The sequence below is a fragment of the Typopeltis vanoorti genome, chromosome 20 (assembly GCF_054136105.1).
Source record: "Typopeltis vanoorti isolate ZY-2024b chromosome 20, IOZ_Tvanoo_1.0, whole genome shotgun sequence".
Lineage (NCBI taxonomy): Eukaryota > Metazoa > Arthropoda > Arachnida > Uropygi > Thelyphonidae > Typopeltis > Typopeltis vanoorti.
The window spans coordinates 78,358,581-78,386,108 of NC_143568.1; the positions used below are offsets into that span (position 1 = coordinate 78,358,581).

A 27,528-nucleotide genomic window follows, 5' to 3' on the forward strand; every position below is an offset into this window, starting at 1 on the left:
AATACCTATCATGCTTCACCTGGAATTTCTTCACTGTGCACTTGCCATTCTTAAGACATCCAAAGAATCTCCTTGCTTTAGCCCGTATCAGCTTCCAGAATGTATGATGGGTGACCTCTTGTTCACCCATCATGCATTTCCCTGAAGAATAGTTATTATTATTATTATTATTCCTGATACCTCCAAGGAGTCCGAAGACTCATCGCGAGAGGACATCTTCAACTGTCTCTACACCTTACCTCTACTACGAATCAACGCCATCTACCGCCCACCTCCAACACCACCACAACTAGTAATTTTTGTCTGTAAATTGCATGTGTTCTGAAGGGCCGATTTGTATGTATGCGGGATGAAAAAGGGTTTTTTCACCCGAGTTTCCGGGTGAAAAAACCCTGCTACCTCCGTATGAGATCGGCTAACTCACCATCGATTGAAATCGACCAGATAAAGATTCCTCCCGTCGCGACGAGAATCGAACTTAGGCCTATTCCAATCGAAGGGCGCAATGTACCGTCGTTCTTCCAATTGCGCTATGGAGGCGCTTTCTCTACATTTATCTGATACATCTCAGTCATATATCTTTCTGTCAACTACTGCAAATCTCCACTCTAATTTCATCTCTGTATTCAAGATTTCAAAGTTGTAATATGATAAGATTTATATAATTGCCACATAAATTAAGATTGAATAAAAGATATTCAGTTATTTTCAGATGATGCAGAATTGGACAAGATAATAGTAGAGAAGATAATTCCAGTGTAATGTTATTACATGAGGATTTGAAAATGTTGGATGAGCCAGAGAGGAGGGATGTTCATTTAATATTGCCAATTGAAAAGTCCTGTATTTGGCTGAACAGATGCAGTTTACAATATCTGTGAAACTATTCTCTGTTGTTAGGTATCGAGAGATGCTGCACACCTTTGTTGTTCCGCAACTGCAGCAGCGAAGGATTCCTTTCCAACAGCATGGCCACCTCATTTGCCTGATCTCAACTCCTGTGACTTTTGGTTGTGGGGGCCATCTGAAATGGTGTATGAAGGACATGTTCCTGATTTACCAACCATGAAAGACAGAATAATGCAGCATGTGAGGCAAATCAGTGCAGATCTGTTGCATTCTGCTGTAGAAAATGTCATTCACAGAATCCAGTTCTTAGAACATCTGAAAGGAGGACATATTAAACCACATCTGTAAATTATACGATTGTGAAAATTGATTTGTTGCATCTCTTCTAGCCATTACTGTTTAATCCCAAATCACGTGCTTATAGTGCCAAATGTCCCCTAATTGCAAAATTTTGTACTTTTTTTTTTTTTTTTCTGTAAATCAAAATCCCAATATATTTTTTGCTTCAGGACTGAACACCTCTTTAGTTATGGCTGCCCGTGTGCGTGTGTGTGTGTTACTCTCACACATGATAAACAGAAGATACTATAGTAAACGAATGCTGTGTGGACAGGAGCCAAAAGCAGAGTAATCTGCTGTTGATATTCTTCTTAATTGCTGGAGGTTGTTGTGGTGGTGGTCCTTTGGAAATGATTCACGGGGAAGGCTGTTCCACAGAATTGAGGTCATTGGAATGAAAGATGACTGGGAGTAGCAGGTTTGGTGACTATGCAATTTGACTGTGAAGGGATGAGCAGCTTCTGCTAGAATTCCTGTATATTCTGGCCGAAATGGCAGGCATAATGTTCAGCTTCCATTCTTTAGACCAGTGCATTTGAAGAGTTTGCTTTTTCACGATACTTTGCACAATCAAGAGTGCTATAAATTTAAGTAGCATATTGAAGCAAATGAGTGTCTGAATGAACAAAAAATGCAGAATCTAGTTTTTAGACAACAATATTGAATAGGGTAGTCAGTTCAGAATGTTAAAATGGTTGAGGCCTAAGGGGTTTCTGTGTACTAATGCTAGTATGATCAGGAATAAGAAGTTTATGGCATTGTTTAATGCAACCTTGCCGAAAGCTATAGGCATTAGTGAGACTTGACTAACTGCAGATGACAGTTACAGGGATAGAATGTCATGGATTTAGTATTTATAGGGAGGATAGAGCAGACAGGACAGGGAGTGAGGTAGTGCAGATGAATTGCAGCCAACAAACACTTCTTGGCTGCAATACTGACTGACTCTAACTCAAGTCAGTTGGGTAGATAGCAGTTCTTTTGAGTCAATCTGGTGTGAGATTGAGACCAATAGGACAAAATATAAAATTAGTTGCTGTCATAGGCCAGGGGGTGACTATTGAAAATTGAACTGAACCAACCCCCCCTCCCCAATTAATTGGGTAGGATTTTAGTTGAATAAATTTATATGGCATAAAAGAGAAATTAGTCAAACCACTAAACTAGCTGTATATACAACATTATTTAAATCAGTTTTAACTAATAATAAATCTAAGAACCAAGTTAGAAATAAAAGAAAAATTATTTGAAAAATTAAGATATTAGGAAGGCATTTGACATAGGTAAAATTCAGGAATATGTGAAGTTCTACAAATGGAAGATACTATTAAGATGGATTATTTCTAACGTACTCTAGTTGAGTCATTTGTTACATGGGATGATCTGAACAGCCCTATTTGGATGTCATAAGCGAGTTTGTCTGGCAAAGCTACATTTGTAGCCTACATGTATTCATCACACTCTCCTTGAGGAAAGTGTGATGAATATGTGAAGTACAAATAATTTAGCAGGTGACAGATGTAGTATGCAATAAGACGAAAGAGTTGCTAATGCATATGAAAAAGAAGAGTGAGAAAGTAAAAGTTGTGTGTCCGTTCCCATATGGTCGAGGTGAGCTGAGACAGAGCTGTGATTGTGAATGAGTTATTCTGTAGATTGTACAGGAGGGATGGTGTGGAATTTGTGGAGTGAGTATGATGGAAGGAAGGATTTCTATCAGCAGGATGGCTTGTATCAAAATGCATTTGGTGTTAACAGTTTTGAAAATGTGCTGTTCAGTGAAAGTTCAAAAGTACAAAGTCAGGGAAACTAGAATGTTTAGAGGGATGTAGTTGAACATGGATCCAGGCAACCTAGAGGTTAGTAAGTGGGAAAGTGATCACATGATGCAAAATATACTCCAGATTAACTTTGGTGGTCTAAATAACACAAGGTGTAAGGGAGGTTATAGAATAAAGAGGATATTGCAGTTGATGCATACTAATACCAGAAGTAATCAAAATAAGATTGAGTAGTTTTTGGCATTGGTTAGCACAACTTTGCCAAAAGTTATAGGCGTTAGTGAGACATGGTTGACCTAGGATGATATGGTCATATGAATGCAAGGGCATAGCATCTTCAAAGAGAGCAGAAGGAACAGGATGGGGGGGGGGAGTTGCTAATGATAGCAGAGGAATTAAAGCCAAAAAGAGTAGAATTATATCATGGGAACATGGATTCAAAAGGCAGTTAATTTGAAGCTATCTGGTGTGAGGCAAACAGGACTAAATATGTAATTGGCTGCTGCTATAGTCAAGGGGGTGTGTATATGGGAGAATATAGATAACATGTACTCATAGATTTGCATGAGGAGTACAGGTTGAGTGATTCTTATAGGGGATTTCATCTACAGTTGAACATGGGTCCAGGCAACCTAGAGGTTAGTAAGTGGGAAACACAGATTGGGAGAAGGAATGGTCACAGACAAGGAAGGAAATGGAATTTATATAGCTTCTGAGAGGTGATTGCCTGAGACAGTGTGATGGAGGGGGGGGTACATGAGGTTCAAGAGTACTGGATCTGATCATTGCATCAGAGAACTTGCCAATCCAGCTATGCTGCCTACGCTTAGAGAAAGTGATCATGAAGTTTTGATCTGAGAAATTGCCAGACATCCAGAATTTTCTGTTAAGAAGGAATATATGTGGAATTAAAAAGCAGATGATTATAACAAGCTGAGGAGTTAGCTTTCTGCAGAGCCATGGCATAAGAATTTGAAGGGAAGAGATGACAGTGATGCATGGTAGGTGGTCAAAGACTTTGAATAAAGCACTATCTGAATGTATACCTAGTGTCAGAATGATAAATCAGGTAGGAGTGAGATGGATGAATAGCTTTGTTGAGCAGAAGTTACATGATTATAAAGAAAAAGGTGATCAGCATGCCCATCAGCACTGTAAGGTGCACACAAGAAGGGCTAAAGCTAATTATTAGAGAGAGAAAGCTAATTGATGAGGTAAAAAAAAAAAACCTGAAGAGGTCTTTTGCTGCGTGGCTAGTAAAAGGAGGAATGACTTTTAAAAAGTGCTAATGGTGGGAAGGTAACAGAACCAAACCAAATACAGTGGAACCTTGGTTGTCGAACATAATTCGTTCCTAAAGGCTGTTCAGGAACTGATTTGTTTTAATATTGAAACCATTTTCCCATAAGAATTAATGTAAAATGGACTAATTCATTCCAGAACCCCAGATGATCACTTATTTAAACCTTTATAACAGTACTTCGTGCATAAAATCGTATGCAAAAACAATGAAAGTGGATAAATCTTACACAAAAAGAATAAACACAATAAATAGATAAAATATAGATGAAAATTTAACTTCATTTTAACTGTACAGAGGAGAGTTGTAATTCATGAAAAAACAACAAAACACAAAGAAAATCAAAATGCACTGCAAATTCAAGCAGGTGTCTGCACTGAGCGGAGGCTGGCGCGTAATTAACGCTCTCCCGCCTTGCATCTCAGCCTGCTGAACACGTGGTTGCTGGTTTGCCTGTTCGGGAACCAATTTGTTCGAGATGAGAGTCGTTCGACAACTGAGGTTCCACTGTAGTTAAACTACGGAGTGAGTATTTTGCAAGAGTGTACCATCTAGGTGGTGGCATCGTAATGCCATATGTGGCATTGTCTGATAGAAGAATGGAGGCTCTTAGAATATTGCAGAACCTCAATACAAACACAGCCATGGGATTAGATGGTATATTGGCCCATTTATTATGAGAATGTGTAAGGGAGTTATCAGTTCCTCTGACTGTGCTGTTTAACCCTTTAACTGCTGATTTTATATTTTGCTGACGTTGTCCCATGTGCTGAATTAATTTTGCAAAAAATTTATAAATAAAATCAATTAAAATTCTTACTGAAGTAAGAAGTCTGGAAAGCATCATACATTCTTGATATACACTTGTTCACTCACAAAAATGGCAAAAATAGCGTTTTATAAAATTTGCATAATCAAGGGGTGTCCACTTGATTATGGAAATTACACACACACATTAATTTATGTAGAAATTATTCAAAATATATAAAGAGCACTATTATTTACAACACAGTTATTACTCAGCTTACCAAGTGCCAGGGTATGAAAATCCTAAAAATTTAGCATGGAATGATATTTTTTAAAACAGGGCTGTACACAGAGTCCAATGTCACATTTGGGGTGCATATACCAGCTCTCATGGCACTTCTTTTGCTCAAGTTCCTCTGACTGTGTATTGGAACAGACATAACAAACTTGAGCTGCATTCTTCTTCTCCTTCTCAGCAGAAGGTACAAGAAAAGGGAAATGCCTTTCTTTGAGATGCAGTGGTTGATCTCCAGGTGATGGACGTTATTACCATATCCCCTTTCAACGTCCCAGAACAACAGGGAGGTTGAAAGGGGATATGGTACTTTTGAATTTGTTCCCTGAAAAGCATGAGTTGGTAGTCTGCTAAGTTTGTGTTTTTTCCAAATTTTACATTATACAGACAGTGGGAATTTAGAGTATGGTCATATCCAGAAGGTGGAAAAATAGTTTTTTGTGATAGCTAGAAAAATGTAAAGTTCTTGAGTGGTGGTGTTTTTCCACTGCTTTAGGTGTGAAGATGGTCTATTATTTGTGGTGAAGGTATGAAATTTGTTTGTTTCATCAGCTATTGTTGTCATTAGTTCTATGGTAAAAAATTGCTCAAAAATATCTAAAGCTGAAGAATCATCAGTGATATCACCTGTGATTATTCCTGAATTACTGCTATCAAATTCATGTACACTTGGAGTAAATGCATCATCACGGCACTTGAACAATACATCTTCGGTACGCAGTTACACATTTGTATCGAGACTTTTGTCGCTATCTTGCTCGCTTGAAATCTTACATCTTGAATTTGGATCTTCTTCAGATGAAGAAGATCCTAATAATCATTAGGATCTTCTTCATCTGAAGTACACAATTCACTTAACTCGGACAATTCTTCTCCCAACTCATTTGTTGTTAATAATTCATCGATTTGATCATCAGTAAGATAATGCAGATATTTACTAGTAGACACCATATTGTGACATCCCTGAAATACCCACAGTCACGTGGTTTATGTATCGTGCTGCATATGATTAGTTGCACCAGTTCAAATTTTTCTCTTTAGATGTCATACAAGGACAGAAACCCAAGTCAAATAAACTTCAATTGGTTGGCAATAGATGGAGGAACCTACCAGAGAAGTTTGAATATCTTACGATTCTTTCCATACTAAAAAATTGTCTGAATATGAGAAGCGCACCAACCGTACATATGGGCTCAGCAAAGCAGGCATGTATTTCTGAGCCCATAATAATACGTTCTCAGCAGTTAAAGGGTTAATTTAAGCCTTTAAACAGTGGAATGGAAAGAGAGCAAAATAGTCCCATTGCGTAATGGAGACAGAAGTAGCAAATTATAGGTGCCAATCAGCATCTCAGGAGTGGTGTTTAAGGTATTGCAGAAATTGGCAAAAGACAATTCTGGGCTGGGTGGATAGGAATATGATACTTTAAGGAACAACATGATTTTGTGAAGGGTAGGTCTTGCTGTAGTAATTTGCATACGTTTTTTTTATAATCAAGTGGTAGTAGAATCAGATGAGGGAAATGGCTACTTAATAATATTGCTGGACTTTGCAAAAGCATTTGACAATTTGCATAACTTGGAGCAAATAGGAATGAATTAAAGGATGGCTGATGGACAGATATCAAAGAGTCTTATGGTCCAGGAGTCCAACTAAGTCCAGGAGAAGACAAGTGATAGTAGTGCACCACATGTCTCAGTGTCCTCTTTTGTTTAATTTGTCTATCAGTGATGTAGGAAATGATTTGGCAGGAAATATTCAGTTATTTGCTTATAGTGCTAAACTGGGAAGAGCAATGGTAAATGAAGGTGATGCAGAGATCCCGCAGGAAGACTTAAACAGACTAGCAGTATAGGTAAAGGTAAATGACTTCCAGTCTAATTTGGCCAAGTGTAAACTTTGGGAAGAGAACACAAGCTGTGTACTATATTGATGGAATTGAACTGCAGGAAACTGATGAGGTCATCAATTTTGGAGTGATTGTAGACAGGGAGTTGAAGTTTCGAGGGCATATTGCAAGGATAACCAAAACAGTATATCAGATTACATGGCTATTGATGAACACACTAACAAAGCAGAAATAGAGAGATTATTGTTTTTCTATATGAGGCTTTGATAAGGCTACATCTGGACTACTCTGCACAGATCTGGACTCCCAGATTCTATGAGGATGAAGTTGTGGAGAGAATCCAGATGCAAGTGACAAAGATTATGGCAGCGTTTCCCAGATTTTTCCTATGACGGAACACTCCACAAATCCTGAAATTTTCATGGAACACCTTGGTTATTTTGTAATGTATTAATAATTAATTATGGCATAATCATAAAGAGTATTAGTACACTTATGTATATGGTGTGACATGTTGACAAATATAATATTACATTTAAATCAGTTATCAATCACTGGACTAATGAAATGTTGTAGCATATTGTAGTTTCCTCAGGCCAACGTCATTAAATTAATTTGATGATTTTCATTGACATATCCCATTCTGATCACCAAAAATTTATAGTATTATAAGTACTTACGAGTGAATGCATACTTTTTCTCCTGTGTGCTGGTAGTTTTTCCCTCCTTTTGTACATCCTGGAGATTGCTTTGTAGGCTGGAGGTGGATGAATCAATTTTTGTTGCTTCACAAACATCTTCAATAAGAGATTTTTTAACACCAAAATTAAACAAAGTCCCTTGTCTCTTATTCATATTAAAATTTAAATCTCTTGGCCTATTACTTATTATAAAAATCACAGCACTACGGTTTCGAAACAAGCACATTCACCTTACAATACGAACTTGAGAAGAAAGTATTCAGTATTACTAGATTTGAGAACCAGATATAGACTGCCTTAATCTTCAATTTCAGTGGAAAAATTTTCTTTATACTTTCTTGCTGATTGGTCACTAACATTTGCAACACAGATGTTATTTCGTTCAGTTTTGAGAACGAAATAACATCTGTGTTATTTCGTTTGGGCGGCATAGTCAGAGGATATGCTGCCCATTGTTGTAATCGGCTTGCAGGCAATTTTTATGACTGGTCATAAACAGCAGTATTCCCTTTCGCGAATTACTTCCATGTTTAAAAATACACGGCTTGGTCACTGACATCACGGAACACTTATTCACTTTCCGCAGAACACTGGTGTTTCACGGAACACAATTTGGGAAACCCTGGATTATGGCATGTCTGCAAAATGCTCCTTATGAGAATATCAATGAAATAAGTCTTCATTGATAGTCTGTAGGCTTGAAAAATTAGTTAATAAGCAAAAAAAAGAGGAGATATGATAGAAGCATTTAAGTTATTAAAGGGGTTTTATAGGATTAACAATGAAGATTTATTTCAGTACATGACAAAAAGAGAGAGAACGTGGGGGTCACTAGTGGAAGTTGTGTAAGAGTGTGATTAGCAAGGGTGTTAGGACTATATTTTTTTTTGCTTTGAGGGTCTTTATGTGACTGGGTTGCTGGAGGTGGTTGTGGGTGCTTCTTCAATGAATGAGTTTAAGGAGAGATATGATAGGTATTGTGTGAATAATGGATCTTCCATGATGAGCCTTCTTGACTCCATGGAGATACCTGTATTATAATAATAATATATGCCACTTTGTCAGTAAGCTAGATACTGGATTTACACTTTAATATCTTTTAATATTAAGGTAGAGATTGAATCTTATTACAGATAAAAGCCTCTAAATGAGTACTTTCCCAGTCTGACACATATTTGTGTATAATCTTCATGTTACTCCTTTTAAACCATTCTCCTATTCAGAATGTTTTCTTTTCTACCAAAATAAACCATTTTAATCCAAAATATGATTCAGTTGTAGTTTTTCACTGACTTTCAGTGCCTAGCACTTGATTAATGTGTAGGCCAGTAGTAGTAGTGGCCCACAATATCACAAAACACACACAGACAGACAGTATACATTATCCCAGTTCATATAACAAATGAGGTTAAAACTCATTGAAAATAGAGCACATTTCTTCTGTTCATATTTTGTTAATATTGGATCTAACATTAACCCATGAATGGGTTATTGTTAGTTACTGCATTTCAAATATGTTAAAAGTAAACACTCGTCAAAATCACAATTGAAAATTGTTATTTAAAAGAACTTCATTCTTTTGTTTTGTTTTTATTCTCTAAAATTCACTGTGTGTCTTTTCACTTCATGTAAATTTATATAATACAGGAATCCCCCAAGTAAACACAGTAGTTAAGTTCTAATCAAATCTCCTCTAGTGTGAAACCTTGTTATATACAGATATAAGAACCAATAAAAAAAAAAGGAGGATTACATTCCCAGTGCTAACCAAACCATTTTATTTTTATAACTGTTGGAAATTTAATTTTTATTAAAAATAGTAATAACTAATAATTTAGAAACAAATAAATTGGCATTTACTCAAGCTTTTTTATTTGCTTTCCAATATACCAGTAACACGTTTTTATTTACATTACATTATTTGCAGAAATGGAAGATTTGGAGCAACAGCAGTTCTAATTTTTCTGTTCATTTTTCTTAATGATCCAGATTTCTTCATGCCAGAGAAATTTATTCTAATATGGTTCTTAAGAACAAAATTTTTAGTAATACATACCTGGAAAAATTTATAAAGCGATCAAATAAAAACCAAAATAATCTTACGAAAACCTTAAAAGTTATGAACTTTAAAGTCATGATTTTTAATATCTAAAATGATTAGAAGCTCAGTAGCACAGAACCTAACACAGGATTTTTCATTTTATTTTCCATATGGTTAGCAAATCAACAGTGAAAAAAAAAAACTGTTGAAAAATTATATCCAACATAATAGATTTGCCACAATTCTCTAACCATGGTTGCATGAAACCATGTTGTAGATATACCATGTTATACATTGCCTTTTATTTATTTTGTCATTCCTGCCCATGAAAGCTTGAAAACTTATAGCAGATTTTATTATTAAGGGCTAATCTGTAAATCAGGGCTGGATTTACACATAAGCTAGACAAGCTGCTGTTTAGGACCTCACATTACAAGGCCACAACCACTTTAAATCTAGCTCTGCTGTAAACCCTTGCTCTTGTGACCAAATGGAATAACCAGGGTGATATCTTATACCAAGTGATTCATAATAATGCTTAATGGTGTAAACAACACCAAGTCAAAAAATACATTTATTTAACTCCATAATATTTTGCTGGTTTTTGTCAAGCATCATCAGAGCACAATGATAACTGTGACAGGAATAATTGTAGAAACAAATCAGCTGACACCTTCTGTCCTTATGTAGTGCTCTCTATGAGTTAAATAACTACAAATTACAAATCTGTCGTCGTAAGCACTCAGAGGATGCGGTCAATGCATTTAGTACAAAAAAAAAGTACCATTTTTAAAAATTATGGCCAGTCTAGAATGTGGTATATATGAACTTGTATCTAAGTTCAGTGGCTAACAACATTCGGTTGGACATGGCTAATATCCTAAGTAAATCTAAACCTCCCAAGAATGATATTCTACCAAAAGAAATATCAGCACTTAGAAAGCTATATAGGAATAAGCAATAATTGTAGCTAAAACTGGTAAGGGAAATACTGCTGTCATTATGACCCAAGCAGAATACAAGAGAAAAATGAATTAACTTCTTAAAGACTCCTCCACCTATCATATCATAGGTTGGGAACCTACAAAATCCCAAAAGAAAAAAGTTACAAATTATTAAAATAAGTTACATCCTGTACAAAAAAAAAATTACAAAAAAACTTACCATGTCAAACCACCTGAGATCTCTGAAATTCACCATCCCAGTACCATTTGCCCAGTAATAGATAGCATAGACAGCCTTACCAACAAACTGGCTAAATATTTATCCAGATCACTTTCCTCCCTTATGGGCATCTCTTTCTCTCTCTCATCTACTAAAAAAATTGCACTTTCAAACATGAGGATTATTTCAGTTATTAGTTTAGTGCTGATGTTTGGATTAGGATAGCAAAAGCAGTAATCTGACCATGAAAAAGACATAAAAATTCTGGAAGTCATCCCAGTTGGCACAATTAGTGCCATAAGATATGAAGCTGATTTGGAGTGCCATAAATTACGAAGATTGGTTTGGAGAAGGACAAATTGTAGAGAAAGAGGCTTGAATAAGTTTGTGGTCAGAATTGCCAAGAAGGGAGCAGGCTGCTGTAATGGACTTGGATGGAGAACTAGTTAAAAAAAAAGAAAAAAAAAGTCAAATGTTGGAAGAATGATGTGGAGGATTGTCTGGTATTCTGATTGGTAGTTAACTGTTTGCATTAGGTTATGACTATGGCAAATGATTCTTTCCTTCTGGCTTGATCTGTGAAACTGGAGTAGTTTAGGTAATTTGTAAGAAACAATTTTTAGTGATAGGTAGACAAAAAGAGCAGCATGACTCGGAGTTAGTGGAGCAGTAAAGGCTGTAAAGTAAGGTAAAGAAATCTTGAGCCAGAGCAGATTGAAAAACAGGAATTCTAAGTTGAATAACCTTTGACAAGGGATTAGGATAGTGAACAAAAACGCATTCCTCTCTCTCTCTTTTGTAGAATGCATCATGCAAGATATAGTCGGGGCAGTTCAGGCAGGCTGTGGCCGTGTAGGATACTAATTGAGGCTATATTAGGAAAAAGTGATCAAGTTTTGATGCTGCAAGTGGTGGTGGTGTATGTTACGGATGTTTGTATTGATGCTTGAATGTCTATGAATTTTTTATTGGAAGAAGTTTTGGTGTTGTTTTGTGAGTGATATATTTTATTATTTATTCCATTTTTTTAAGCTGGGTCTCCCAACCAGTTGCTGTTATGTCATATGACATCACTGGTGACAGTGTTTTGGAGCCAGTCAAAACTCAGAAATGTGCTAATGTAGTTATGTGTAGATCCAAGGGTTTTATTTTATTGATAGTTTTTATTATACTTATGATAAATTTGCTTTTAATGACAGAGAAGAAATTGTTTGCTTTTTTTTTCCTCCATTAAAGCGATTCAAGGCATAAATGTTAGCAGCAAAAGTTTAGTGACAAATGCTATTATTAATATAAAAAATATAATAAATGGTGTCATATCACTTATAAACATACATGAATTTTCTCTTCACAAACTGATAAATACACTAATATGTTAAGTAGTTAATATATTTGCTTCAAAATTAGTAGATATGCGGGATAAAAATTTGCCATAGCATTAACAGAAGCATATATTGACCAGATCCAGGAATAAACATTGACTTTAATATATTAGGTGACAGTGGTTAAATACATCCAGGCTAACAACCAGTGAGGTATTTGCCTGACTGGTAAGCAAGCTCAAACCTTTTCACTTAACACTCAGTTTATAACTTGGTTTTTGTTTGTCCACCATGAAAGTTAAACTAGATTGTTAGCCTATGCATGTCTATTGGATTCCCTGCTTTTTTATTCTTATACTACTTATGGACTGACAGATTCACAACTACCAGAAATCATATGCCACTGATCATGCAATATCCATAATCCAGTGGAATACATACAAGTACTTCTAATCAGGAATATTTGTAAATAGCAAATATATATGTCCTTGGAAAGACTTAGTTGATTTTGAAGTAATGTACCGAGATGAGTTATGGCAAAAGGTAGTATTTTTGTATGCAAATGTTTACTTCTGACTTAGGCAACAGTGAAGGAATGTGAAGAGCTAAGGCACAGCACTTAAATTGGTGTTAAATTGAAATACCTAGTAGTAACAATAGTAATAGGTAATTAAGTTAAAATTCTTTCAGAATAAACTAGTTCCTTGGAACTTTATTCCAAACAGACATTTATTTCTTTCTGATAAAATTTGCAATCAGATAGTAGTCTTCGGCAACGTCACTTTGCTGAAATATTGGAAATATTTATTAAAGTTTAATTTAATTTATATTCTATTGTTACATTGTGAATTCCTTAAGTTATTTAGTAAGCAGATAGTAGTCTTCTCAGGCTTTCTTCATCCTAAAGTATTGTGCAAAAATAATTTTTTGTTTAAAAAATAATTTAAGAAAAGAAGTCAAGTATTTAATCCATAGAATGAATTTAAAACAGAATAACTGCTAAAAATAATCGCAATTTTAGAAAGTTTTATGCTGTTCTGTGGTTTCAAGGTTTCCTCATCAACTCTAATAGTTGCTTTTAAACTTCACAGCTTGAAATTTTTTGGTTCTGGCTGTAATATAGATGTGTGCATGTCCCCATCTCATACTCAAGAGGTTGCGAAATTGATGAGCATATCAGTGCCATGTGTCATTGGGTGGTCAAGAAGAAAGAAGGAAACCTGTTAATATGTAGTTTGGAGGTTATAATACATACAAACGTAGCCCTGTTATCTCTGTCCTCACGGTTAGTCTGGTGGCTATGCGAAGCGCACAGCCACTAGGGAAGGAGTGTCCCAGGTTCGATTCCCGTCGAAGACGTGAGGAATTTGAGGATCTTCCTCAGCCATAGTCAAGTTAGCTGGTCTTGGGTGCGGGCAGTAGGGTTTTTTCCGCCAGTTTATCTGGCGTTTTTCATCCCACAAGCAGGCAAACTGGCCCCGTGAACACAAACGGACCTACAGTAATAAATACTTAACCCCCCCATGAGGGGGCTCAACTTGCCCCAATAGGGACTGGGGAGAAAAAGGGAGGAAACTCCATACGAATAAATAAATACTGTTATCTCTCAGTTATCTGACCTACAAATAACTGAACCGTTGAATGGGTTAATGTGTTAAATGACTATTAGTAAACAGTACAAGTAATTATGCCTCTTTATCCATCCTGCAAATTGCTTTCCCTTGGTTGGATAATTGAGGGATCACTGTACTTTAATGCCTGACTGTGAATGGATGTTGACTATCTTGTGCGTTTGTGCATATACAGACTTGATGAATGGTAGCAGCCAGTTCAGCAGAACAGTGCCTATGAAAATACCTGCAGAAGCGGTATAAGTTGGAAGCAGAACATCTGGAAGCAAGTGATTGGAATGAGCATGTGAGAGAGGAGGTTACCAGTTAACTGGGCCCTTCCCTTAATGCATAACATTATACATTTCCGCAAGGAGATGTGTTTTGCATTGTCCATTTTCTAGCATCCAGCATATTTAGAGAGATTTTTGATGCACCGGATCCAGACTAATAATTTTAAGGTGGGGTTGATTTGGGATTTGTGTAGTACTAGAAATATACAGGTGATTTTAATAAATTTAGTTTAATCCTTTATCCAAGTGTGAGCAAACAAAGTTTGTGCCTGAAAGTATCTTCAGGACTGGGGTAAGGTAGTACAACACTCGGCAACTCGTTGCAAAGGTGGAGCAAGATATCATCACTCCTATCTCAGTATCTCCCATAATGCAAAACACATCTCCTTGCGGATATGTATAATGTTATGCATTAAGGGAAGGGCCACTACCCAGACTAGTTTCGACCTTTATTGAGGTCTCTTCAGTGGGAGCTAGGCCCAAGTGGAGATACCAGGCAGAAGCATTAGCAAGGTCATCTCTACTAAGTCTGAAGATTCAGTTCTCTTAATTATTATAGATATCTTATATCTATAATAATTAAGGGGAAAAGAGAGGATTATCATACAATAATACACATCTAGATTAAACTTGTTCTGTTTTGAAGAAATTTTGTTATAGAAATTAGTACCACTGTGAATGCACCATTTACCGAAGCGGTGCATTTACAGTACATTTGGGATTTATGTAGTGTTAGGAGTTTTACTAGTGTAATATCTTGAGTGGAAAAGGACACTTTTTTTTATGGCAGAGCAGACTTGACTCTTGTGATGTACTTGTCATGAGAGGCTAGAGGAAAAAGAAGAGATTTCTGATCTTGCTTGGAGATTCATTGTTATTGAAGGTGAGGAGAGAAGTATTGTCTTTCTTCAAAACAGCATTGATGCTGATAAGGTTGCTGTTACCCAGAGAAACATAGCAAGGAGATCAGCATATGGAAGTTTTGTTAGCTTGGGATATGTGAGCACCTTAAGTTTGTCAGAGGAAAAAGTGGAAGAGAGGGTACTGTCATTGTCAAAACTATGGGAAGAATTTGAGGTTAATGATAGAAAGTCATTTGTGAATAGGAGAATAAATGTTAGTGAAAGTTCAGAGCTCTGGGGTATTTCACCATTGTGTTCTATTGGTGGGGGAAATCTGAAGAGAGGAAGCCATCTTTTATGACATGGTGAGTGACCAGAGAATAAATTATGCAGTCCATTTGCACAAGGTAGTAGTAGAAGACCATAAGATGGAATTTGGTGAGTAGGCCTTTATGCCAGACCTGCTAAATGTCATGAAAATGTCTAGAACAACCATGTGGATTTCAGCAGACAAAGCTTTCCATAGCTTATGATCATAGATAAATTGATATTATTGACAAGATGTGCTGTGGATCAAGAATGGTAGACATCTGTATTAGCAATTATTAATTAACTGGTGGACTTCCAGATGCAAAAGAGTTGACTATTGATGACTTTCCATTATTTCATTATGTGAGTGCAATGAGATGCTAGTTTGAATACCTGACATTTATCTCCATTCTTTGGAATGGGTTGAGTAAAGGCTTGCTTCCATGCTATATGTTAGTGTGAAAGAGTAAGAGATGATATAGGATCACCATTAATTCTGGAGCACAAGTTTCAGTTGGATGGATAAATCAGTACAATGTGACTTGTCAATATCCAAGATATACAAGATTCATGTGATATCTTTCTGGTGCTGGTGGAGCCATATAGTGAATATTTCTAGGTAAAGTGGGATACTTTGCATTTGTTGTTCAATGCAGAAGAATGATGCCAAGAGGCATCATTCTTCTGCATCAGAATGAGTGGGAAAGTGGGAGCTTCGAAGGGTAGAAATTACACTTGCATTTCAGCTAGAGGTGAGAGTTTCCTGCATTTGGTCCCCTTTCAGAATTGGATTAGATTTCATTGTTTGGAAGTGTGATTCTCTAACTTAAACACTTTTCTCTCACTCTCTCAGATTTGGATTTTGTTGATAGTTTAATGCAGCTGTTGCATGCTGTCATTTGGGCTGAGTGTATAGCTAGTGTAAACGATACAGTAGGAATTTTTTTTCTCAACTTTGCATCGACTTTTACAGAGGTCGCAAACATGTATATAGAAGGATATTGTAATTTAATTCTTATTGTGGATTTTTGAATTTTATATATAAGGATTTTGAATTTTGTATATAAGGTTTATATTAACTCTGTAGTTATAATTTTGTGATTTGAAAAACCATGCAAGTAGATATTGAAATGGTAGGAATGTTAAACTGTATATTTCAAGGATAATGCCTTAGAAAGCGGCCCGTCATTTGAAGTGGTTCCAATTTCAAGCAAATAGCTTAGAAGCTTTGTTTATAAAAGGTAGTGCCGTCAATTGTTCTAACTTAACCTAATGCATGTCTCAAGGACAGTGCAACAAGAGGATGGCCCGCAGTTGGTAAATAAGATTGATTTTGTGTTCTGTGGGAAACAGAAGTAATCAACAACTTTGAAGGTCACATCTCCTTTTGCACAGGAATGTTAATGTTCTCAACCCTTAATCCAGGGACTGCAAGAGGAAGTATAAGAAAGAATCAAGAAAAACTTGAGGGGTATCCAGAGTCGGTATGCAGCAACGCAACGGCGGTATGCAGAGGCAGAAACGCAGTCTCCTTTCATAGTATCTCGGGATCCAGCATCGCGGATGCAGGTCCATTGGACATCCGGAGAGAAGTAGGGAGATGTCGAAGGAGAAGTCGAACCATGATATGCATCAGGTCCCGGTAACCCTCCATGATGCGACACCGCTAAAGAAAAGAAGTCTGCACGAATGTTGAGGCCCAGGACGGAAATGCCGTCAGTATCGGTGAAATATGTTCCAAGCCCCGGAAATCCTTCAAGATGCGATGGCACTGAAAGAAAAAGAAGCCAACACGAGTGTTGAGGCCCAGGACAGAAAAGAAGTCAGTGGGACCAGATAAGAAATTAAAGAGCCAGTTCAGATATATGTGTCAAGACAAGAACTCTGAGTAAAACCTTTATGTGTATGTTTAACATTGCGGAAGATTGACTGATATTCTACGGAACATTTACAAAGTTAAATTGTGATTATTTGTTCTGGACTAAGAGGCTGAAGAATAATTGGTATAATTTAGATATGAGAAACGTATTGATTGAAGTATATGTATATTGCATGAACAAAATTAGTATTGGGATGAGATTATAGATTGGTGTAGTATTGCTGCATGTTTTAATGTATGTACAATTATTGAGATATCGTAATTCTTAGCTTTAGATTTTTTTGATTTAGAAGAGCCAATTCATTTAAGAAACTGTATCATTGCATCCTAGTTTAATAAATATGTTTATGTTAAAGAATTTGTATTCATTGATCCTTAATCTAATGCACTGTTTCTAAATAAAATGCGAACCTGTGAGCGAAGTTAAATAAGAGTAGCCACGACAGTCAATAAAGCCTGAAATAGATCTAGAGAGATACTGCAGGTAATCTTAATATTATTTAATACCTATGAAGGGGGAATCTTGGTGGCATAGTCGTAACATTAAATAAATTTTCCAAGGTTCTCAAGATATTAGAAAATTGATAATCTGTAGTATCTTAAGAAAAAGTGTAAAACGTAAGAATAGAGTATAACGTAAAATAAAGTAAATAAATAATAGTGTAATATACAAATGGGAACAAGAGACTACGTTTACACTAGAGTTCATTTTGAGTTATACTCTATACTCAAAATGAACTCTAGTGTAATTTGCAATTTGCTGAATTCTTTTTTGGACTGAATTGGTACACCTTTTTGGTGTATCAGTCCAAAGAATTTTTTTTAGTTCTTCAATTGAAGATGATGATGTTTGATCATAAGAGTGAAAACAGTAGTCGGCCCAAGGAAAGGAAAGGTAGATATTATGGCTGTCATCCCATTTAGTGCTATTGTAGTGCTAATGAATATGAGAACACTTATGACTGAGTGAAAGATGTTCTGGAGAAAAGGAAACTTAGAACATTTTATGGTTTGGCTTACTGAGAGAATAGCTGACACCCATGGTATATTGGAAGGAGAACTGATTAGGGTTAAGAAGAGAACAAGAGTATTATCAGGTATTCTGGTGGATATTATTATTATTATGTAACACCTCCAGGGAGTCCAAAGACTTGTCAAGGGAGAATTTACTCTACAACTCTCTGTCTCCGCCACAAACGCCATCTACTGCCCACCACTAGTATTTTCACAGACATCCATGCCCACGACGGGATTCGAACCCACAGCCTTTGGCTAGAGAGCAGATACTCTAACCACTCGGCCAGCTAAGCCGGCATGTGGGCAATTAGCGAAATATTGTTGCCAACGGCAGTTACACCTGCATCTCTTACAGCTTGAACAGTGGAACTAGAGAAGGGATGCCAATATGAGTTGTGAATATCAACGTCCTGAAGGAGGAGGAGGACTTAACTCTGGATATTTAGAGTTCAGATAATCAATCTTCTAAGATACTAATGAAAGGGTTAGTGGTTATCAGAATTTTGAGACCAGTAGAGAGCAAATGAATGACACAAGAAAATTCTTAATCTTAAACTAGTTTTTTTCATACTGTTAAATATCTAATATTTATCTCACCATTACTTTAATGAAATGAAATTTGGACCTTTTAAACAAAAACATTGGGAGATAACGTGTATGCCAACCTGGTTGGTTGAGTGGATATTATCTCTACTCTATATTACCTGCTTATTGAAAGACATGAAAATATTGCTTGTTTAGCCTGTAGAGCTGGGTTTTCAGATTTATCTCATACCTTACTTACAGTGATCTCTGAATTATCTGACCTCAACTCTTCAGTTATTCAGTCCTTGAATAGGTTAGTGTGCCAATCAGTGGCGTTGCATGCCCATTTCGGTCGGGTGTGCTGTCATGTGGATTATGCAACCCATGCTACAAATTTCACATCAATTTGACTGTATGCATGGGCATCCGAAGAAAATTTTCCCGGGTGGGGCAAAGCTTAGAGCAAAATAATTACATCAATGCATTTTTATAATTATTGATGTAATTAAATAATTATATCAATAAATGTCTTTTAGCATTTTTTGATGTAATTATTTGTCGATGTAAACCTATAAAGACATTATTTTCATTTTACATCAATTTTAATGATCTTGAATTCTTGAAAAAAAAAGTATTCAGAAATAACACAATTTTTAGCACAATTTCATTTATAAAAAAATTGACTGGCATATTTTATTAAAAATCACGTAATTAATTAATCTTAAAATCCTAAATTAAATTATTTCAGTTTAAAAGAAAAAACTAAAACTAACAAGTACAATAATATTAAATTACATACACTTACCTTTTTAAAAACGTATTTTTCTGTTTAAATCTGTTTCACTATAAATTTGCAATTCACACTTCGCTCGGTGATTCACTAGACACAGGGCAAATGAACACTGGTCACTGTTCACAACAGTAATGAACATTTTTATCACAAATCAGAAAAAGATGAACCAAAAACAGGAACACATGGTTTATTGCTGCAATAAAACACGTGTTCTATGGCTACCCCAAAATTTTAAGACAGAAAAAGCATCCCATGGTTGAGGGTGTAAGGTTACATATCTCGATCACTTTTACGATTATAATTTGTGGAATATTTTACTCGATCCTGGGGAATTCCCCCCCCCCCACACACACACACGGGCGCACATGACTGTATGATTGCATTTTTATTGATGTATGAAAATTTTGAGAATTGATAGTGCATCAGCACTCATCTTAATTGGTCCAATGCAATTTATTGCAGGATAACTTTGAATACTTCTACAGTGGGGGAACAATTGGTTTGTTAGGATTTGTTAGAAAACAATGAAAGAGAATGCTATATTTGGTTGGTATATTTGAAATACTCAAAGATGAAAATATGTGAACCATCAGTTATAAGACATGTGAGAATAGGAAATGAAAGGAAAGAATAAGTGTGAGTAGAAATACTTTCATTAATGCTAAATGAATTATTAATAATTAACGTTTGTGATAGGTGTATATCCTATAAGTTGCTGGGTAGAGCGAATAGCACGTGCCTATAAAGTCTAGACATGAATAAGTGAATTTATGATGGCATAATTAAAAAAATAAAAAAACTTAAGAGGGGACGGAGAGTATGGCAGGAATAAATATGGATGGATGGAGCAGCCAATCATTTCATAAAATTTGTTGGCCATGTTATGTGTATTTCTTTGGTTTGTGTATATTTCACTCCATTTTCTGAGAATTTTCTTTTGTTTACCGAGACTCGGTGTACATAAGATCCAATCATTAGCGGAGTTATCCACACTTTAGGGAAGCCTGCATTTATTAGTTTTTTTAGTATCATCGGCTTGTCTGTCTTATTAATTTCACACATGCTGGTATTTTTTTTGTTTTGTAGATCAACAACGTCTCTTAATACACAGAATATTCTTTTTTATTCAGGAATAGATATTTTTTACTGTCTGTTGTTTCCAAAGACTAGAATAAAGATGTCTCTGTACTGTTAAAAAACTTTGCAACCTCATCAGATGCTATACTGCATATCAAGAGAAACATTTAGGTTTTTTTCTCCTAACATCCACTTTCAAATTTTCAGTTCCAGAAAACACGTTTAATAGCTATTTGTAATACAGCCATCGGATACAGAAAGTGACAACATTCAATTGAATTGGGTGACTCGATAACTAATCACAGGTGCTCGGTGAGCTCACTCAGCCTCGCCTTCTCAGCGGTTTAAAAATACCAGAGCACTAAGAATTTACCCACTGTGTCCTCTTTACATCTTTTCAAAGGGCGCAAAGGTTTATGCATTTTGAAAGCACACCCGGGCTGTTAACGCGAATGTGACACAATGTTTACACTTCAAAAAGTGCCTCTTCATGAAACACTAATGCTTTGTTATCCTTGTGAAGAGGGCAATGAAGCATTAGTATATTGTGTTTAATTTTAGGAATCACGCAAAGTCTGTAGACAATTAGGGGAGTCTTTAACTGGAATAAATGCGGTGATATCGGTGATACCGATATTTCAGGGATGAGCACTGCACACTGGAATATTCGCCCCTGGTGCCAATACATTTCTACTATGTATTACTAGCACACATTAACTAACCCTACAGTTATCTAACTAGTAAATTGATTTCCCACTGCAGTCCAATAATCGAGGGATTACTGTACTTGCGGTACCATGCTATAAATTACAACCTTTGGTGGAATGGATTTGACATTAAAAAATGCATATAAGATTTGTGAAAGGTGCATGAACAGATATTTAAAGGTTAAGGATATCTTTGCTGAAGTGGGAATGGATTTTGTGTTATTCCCATCCACATTAAGTTGGAAACCTGTTGTATTTAGTGCTATGAATGAGCTCTAGATCAGATAACAGATTTTTCCAAATACTTCAGACCTGTAGTAAGCAGGAGCAACAGTCTTGCACTGGGCAATGTAATTCATTCCATATTGTACATAAGCAAAGGTATTCACAAACATCCTATATCAGAGAGATTCAAATCTATTATTCACTCAGCCATCCAGACCAATCAAGATATTTGAAGCATTTGCTTAAAATATCTTGGTTGGTTTGAATTGGTTGTACTTATCAGAGTCATGCTACAATTTTTAGCAAGCCATTTATTATATTAAAATTTTATTATGTAAAAATTAGTACTGTGTATAGTGTGAATGGATATTTTGATTTATAGTTTATATTGTTTATAGTTGCCCTTATCACTGCTGCGTACAGCCCAGAATCATCCTATGGTGAGTGTTTTTTAATAATTATCTTTGATTTATACAAGCTATTGGTTCCCAGTATTATTAATGATGTATAGTATTTTGTTTTGCTGATAATATTGAAAGTTTCTTTAAACTGAAAATTTTGAAATATTATATAAATATTATGCTACCAACTGGTGAAAGTGATGATTCAGTTTTGACTTGGGAGGTAACAGTGCATCTTAATTTTCATTAAGAATAGGCATATATGGAACAATAAAGCAGGTGATTATAGAAATTAAGAAGGCAGCTTTGAAGTAGTGCCATGCATGAAAAGAGTCAAACATTAATTGAAAGCCAAATGGCTATTTTTCTGGCATCCTTAATAATAATTAAGGGGATACAAATCCCTTGTTGTTCAACTGCCAATAAGCAAAACTCTAAGATCGAGAACTACGAATCTATGAGTTTCATATATACCGAAAAACTATCGGCAAATCCAAGTGTAAATGACCACTTGGTAGTACAACACCAAGGCAACTCGAAGCAAAGGTGGAACAAGCTCCCTCACTATCCTTGATATTTTCTCATAATGTAAAAACACAGCCACTAGGGGATGTAATACTGTAATTACATTATGAGGAGAGTCACTACCCAGACTGGTTTCAACCTTTTTTGAAGTCTCATCAGTGAGTAGGTAGACCTGGAAGATAACAAGGTTTAAGTGAAAAGAACTTGCATAACTTTACTATACGAATGCCATAAAGGTGTATTTGTATATTATAACATAAATTGAAAGCCAAACAGCTATTTTTCACTGGGTAGTGACCTCCTCATAATGTAATTACAGTATTACATCCCCTAGGGGCTGTGTTTTTACATTATGAGAAAATATCAAGTTTAGTTTTTCGGTATATATGAAACTCATAGATTTGTAGTTCTCGATCTTAGAGTTTTGCTTACTGGCAGTTGAACAACAAGGGATTTGTATCCCCTTAATTATTAGAGTCAAACATTGTTAGAAATATTCCTATCATTTATCATAATTTCCTGATATGTATTCTCAATGGGTATGCTGAATACTATGACAGTTCTACATGAACAAGTTTGCATTACTAATATCCTGTCAACAGTTTTCTTCCAAATTAACTAAGCACTCCAATATTGTCAGATCTTACATTGGAGTGCTTAGAGTATTGTCAGATATTTTTGTCTTCTAGGGCACTTCTGACTACATTAGTCTGATTAGATCATGGTCTTTCTCCGGAGTGTTTTTTTGTCATCATGCCATCAAACACTTATTTTACAAACCTTTCCTCTAGCATCCAGTTCAAGAGACTAAAAATAATCATAATTTAAAATTCTGAATATTTTTACGTATTGTTTATGTTAGTATGTTTATTAGTTTTAGTATCATAACACACATTGTCGGCACTTGCAAATTGTTTTGTCACAGTGATATGTAAAGCATTTAAAAAATTTATGTACTTACCGGATTTGAATAGTCAGAGGAAAATCAATAGTATATTCCAAAAAAGGAATAGTGGAACTATGAAGTTTCAAAGTGGAATAAGTATTGATAAATGAAAGAAAACATTGCTATAGATGTTTTAAAAGGAATATTCGAGAAAACGCTAATTGGGAGATTAGTAGTAGATTCCGAAAAGGGAATCGTAGAACTGTGAATTTTTTAAAGTGGAAGTGTTAAGAATGTCGATAAGCATTAGTGAACAAAAAAAGAAATTGCTATTTACGCTCTAAAGGAATGTTTGAGAAAACTCTGATTAGGAAGATTAAGGACGCCGGATCTAACTATTATTTCTACTAAAAAAGGGAGGCAGAATTGAGTCAGAAAGAATTAATGTGTGCTACATAAGTATTGAAAAAGGATTCTGTGAAAATGAAGAATAGAGTCATATATCCTCAGAAAAGGGCCTTGACAGAGAAAGAAACTGGCTATGAACATTTTGTCATTGTAAAACAAAGTGTTTAGTCTTAAGTGTAAGTTTAAGACTAGAAAAGTATTAAAAGGCCTTGGATCCAATTAATTTGTAGTTAGTTATATTTATTTGAAGTGTATATATATTGTTTTTGTTATATTAAATGTATTTATTTTGTATTTTGGTCTTGAGTCAGTGATTTATTTGGATTCTGAAAGAAATAGTAAAAAAGAGGTCATTGCACCAATCGGAGTGAACCCTTGTGCAATAAATAAATATATAGGTACACTCGGAATTTAAAAAAATAATTGTTAGAAATAGAGATCATCTCTATAAACAGGATTAATATTATATAAACATACCTCTTTCAATTAACAAGACCACCCAGATTAGCTCTTAGTCGTAAAGATTCTTAAATGCTCAAGTGTCAGGTGCCTTCCTGATATTTTCATTTCTAAGGTAATAATGGTAACTCATAGTATTACTTAGTTACTGAAAAACACACAAGCAGAATAAGTAAATTATCATTTCCCTTTATAAGCTTTGATTTGAACCTATTTGAATTACTCTATATGAGTCTGGTCACCTGGATTTCAGGAAGTGGTAGAGAGGATCCAGAGATGAATGATCAAAATGGTGGTGAGTGGTCCCTGGAACGAGGGTTTGTGGGTTGCAACTAGAATTTTCACTTGGAGAGTGGTGAATAAGTGAAATGGGTTGACATTCTGAGTGTTTTTGTCAATCAATGACCACAGACAGGAAGAACTGTGGACATCCGCCTCAGTGAACACAAAAAATATATCTGACACTTTCGCTATGGCAAGTCGGGTCTGGCAGACCATGCTTTGGATACCCCTGCACACAGGATCAATTGGAAAGAAACAAAAGTAATGCACAGAAGCTTCTACAAGTCAGAGAGGTTGTTCCTGGAATCAGCAGAAGCTTTAAAACATACTCCAAACCTTAACAAGTATGGCTGTATAAATCTACCAAAGATATGGGAGACAGTCATCTTAAGACCAAATTAATATTTATTACTTTTATTTTATTTAATTTTTTCAAACTTTCTAAGACTATCATTTGGACTACTATTTCAAAACTTTGAATTTTTTTTAATTTTTATTTTATTTTTTTTAACCTAGATGGTGCCATATTAGGACTTTAGTCTTGTGTTGCACGCTGCAATTACTTTTACTAGCCCCACTGTTACACCAGATTGTGGTTGTTTTTGCATTTGTAACAAACTGTGTTGTGTGCTTTGAAGATGCTGGATATAATACCAGCAAAATATTAGCTTTTAAGTTAATAAATAGTTATTTTCTTAATCATCTGTGTTCATATCAAACCGTGAAATCTATTACAAAAATGTCAATCAATGAGTTGAAGGAGAAGCATAATAGATATCATGTAGATAGTTGGAATCTCCTGGGGTGAGTTGTTGGCATGGAAGTAATCTTACAATAATGATAATAATTGTTCTGCCATTGATCATCCATTTGTTCACTCTGCTAATTTCTAATAAATTTATATCTGTGATCTCCAGTTCTTTATTCAGCTGTTTTATTTCTAACCAAACTCTGAAATCCATAAAGTTAAAAATTTGTTTGAATACTATTGTGTATATAGCTCATTTGGGATTCAGCTAATTTCTCTTTTATCTGTATATGAGGGTGGTCTGAAAAGTTCTCAGCCTAACAATGAAAAAACGAATTTATAATTTCAAAATTATTTTTCTTTTACAACATAATCTCCCTTAAGACTAATATATTTATTTCAGTGATGCTCCAGCACCATTATCCTGTCCCAGTAGTGGTTCTCAGTAAGATCTACAAAATACCTCGTTACAGCTGCAATCACCTCTTGATTCAAAGAAAAACGCTGACCAGCAAGGAAGAGTTTTAGTTTTGGAAAGAGAAGTCAGAGGGAGCCAAATCTGGAGAATAGGGTGGATGTTCCAACAATTCATAGTGCAAATCCCTTAATTTTCCCATTGCAAAAACACCTTTGTGGGCAGGGGCATTATCCTGATGAAAGATGATTTTTTCTTCTGCAAAACGGGTCTTTTCTCGTGAATTTTTTCATCTAGTCTGGTTAAAAGATCGGAATAATATTTCCCGGTTATTGTTTTATCCTTTTCAAGATAATTAATAAACAAAATGCTTTTAGCATCCCAAAAACCGATGCGATGACCTTTCCTGCTGATGGAACCAACTTTGTCTTGTTTGGCACTGAACAACTGGCTTCTGTCTACTGTTTTGTCTGCTGTTTGGATTCTGGTGTGTAATGGTGAATCCAAGTCTCATCCATAGTAATAAATCGACACAGAAAATCAGTTTTATTCTTGTTAAAACGCTCCTAGCACTGTTCAGAGATTTTCATGCGAGTGCATTTTTGATCTGCTGTGAGCAAATGCGGCCCCCATCTTTCGCAAATCCTTTTCATTTACAATTCTTTTGAAATGTCTGTAGTCTCAGCAATTTCACGCACTTTGACTACTTGCCAGTCATCCAATACCATATTGTGCACTCGATGAATGATTTCTGGTGTTGTTACAATTTTTGGATGTCCTTCATGTGGATCATCTTCAAGGCTGGTATGGCCACATTTAAACTCGGCAGCCCATTACTTAATATTCGAAAACAAAGGAGAAGAGTGCCTATAAACTTCGAATGAATTTCTTTTGGCATTAAACCTTCTTTGACAAAGAATTTTATAACTGCACGATACTCAATTTTATCTATTTCAAGGGATACAGACAACACTTTTGCTTCAGACAGCTGTATAAAACAAACTACTTGATAGAATGACTTGCAGTTTCACATGGATGCTTATGACAGATGTACCAACTTAGAAGAAAAAAATTTTGCTGATAGTGTTGCCATCTATGGTCGAGGCCGAGAACTTTACATTATCTAACTGTGTCATGCAGACTGCAGACAAGAGTATACAAAAGAATGTGAAGGTAGATTATTATGTGTGTACACGAATGCTAGGAGTATCAGAAACAAAGGGGTAGAGTTTGTTGCCTTAGTCAATATGTTGAGACCTCAGATTGTAGTCATTAGTGAGACCTGGCTAACAGAATCGGACGTACTAACTGGTATCGAGTGTAAAGGGTACAGTAATTAAAAAAAATACACGTATTAACCACAGTGAAAATTATTTAATGTAAATATTTCATCCTAAGTATTTTAGGACATCATCAGTACAGTAGTTTAAACAATAATAGGAATAACATACAGTTAGGGCGCATGATTACAATAGAATCTCATTAAACATGCGTAACGTGTTACAGAAGTAAAAAACTAATAATAATTATTTTACGCAATTTTGTATGACAATTTCCCATACTTTAGGAATAGTAAGAACGTCGTTGCGGTTTAAATTTGGTCTGTGTATTCCTAAAGTATAGGAAATTGTCATACAAAATTGTGTAAAATAATTATTAGTTTTTTTTGTTGTTGTTGTTTTTTTTTTCCTTCTGTAACACGTTACGCTCGTTTAATGAGATTCTGTTGTAATCATGCG

At 35.5% G+C, this 27,528-nt stretch overlaps 1 protein-coding gene across 1 annotated transcript in view; it reads left to right on the plus strand.

Annotated features, from left to right (window-relative positions):
* LOC150095586 (U6 snRNA-associated Sm-like protein LSm4) overlaps positions 1-27,528 on the plus strand; it is a 58,064-nt gene that overhangs the window by 3,782 nt on the left and 26,754 nt on the right. The window contains exon 2 of the mRNA XM_090410245.1: positions 22,064-22,105. Within this exon, the coding sequence (XP_090266371.1) occupies positions 22,064-22,105 (42 nt within the window). The remainder of the gene's footprint in view (positions 1-22,063; positions 22,106-27,528) is intronic.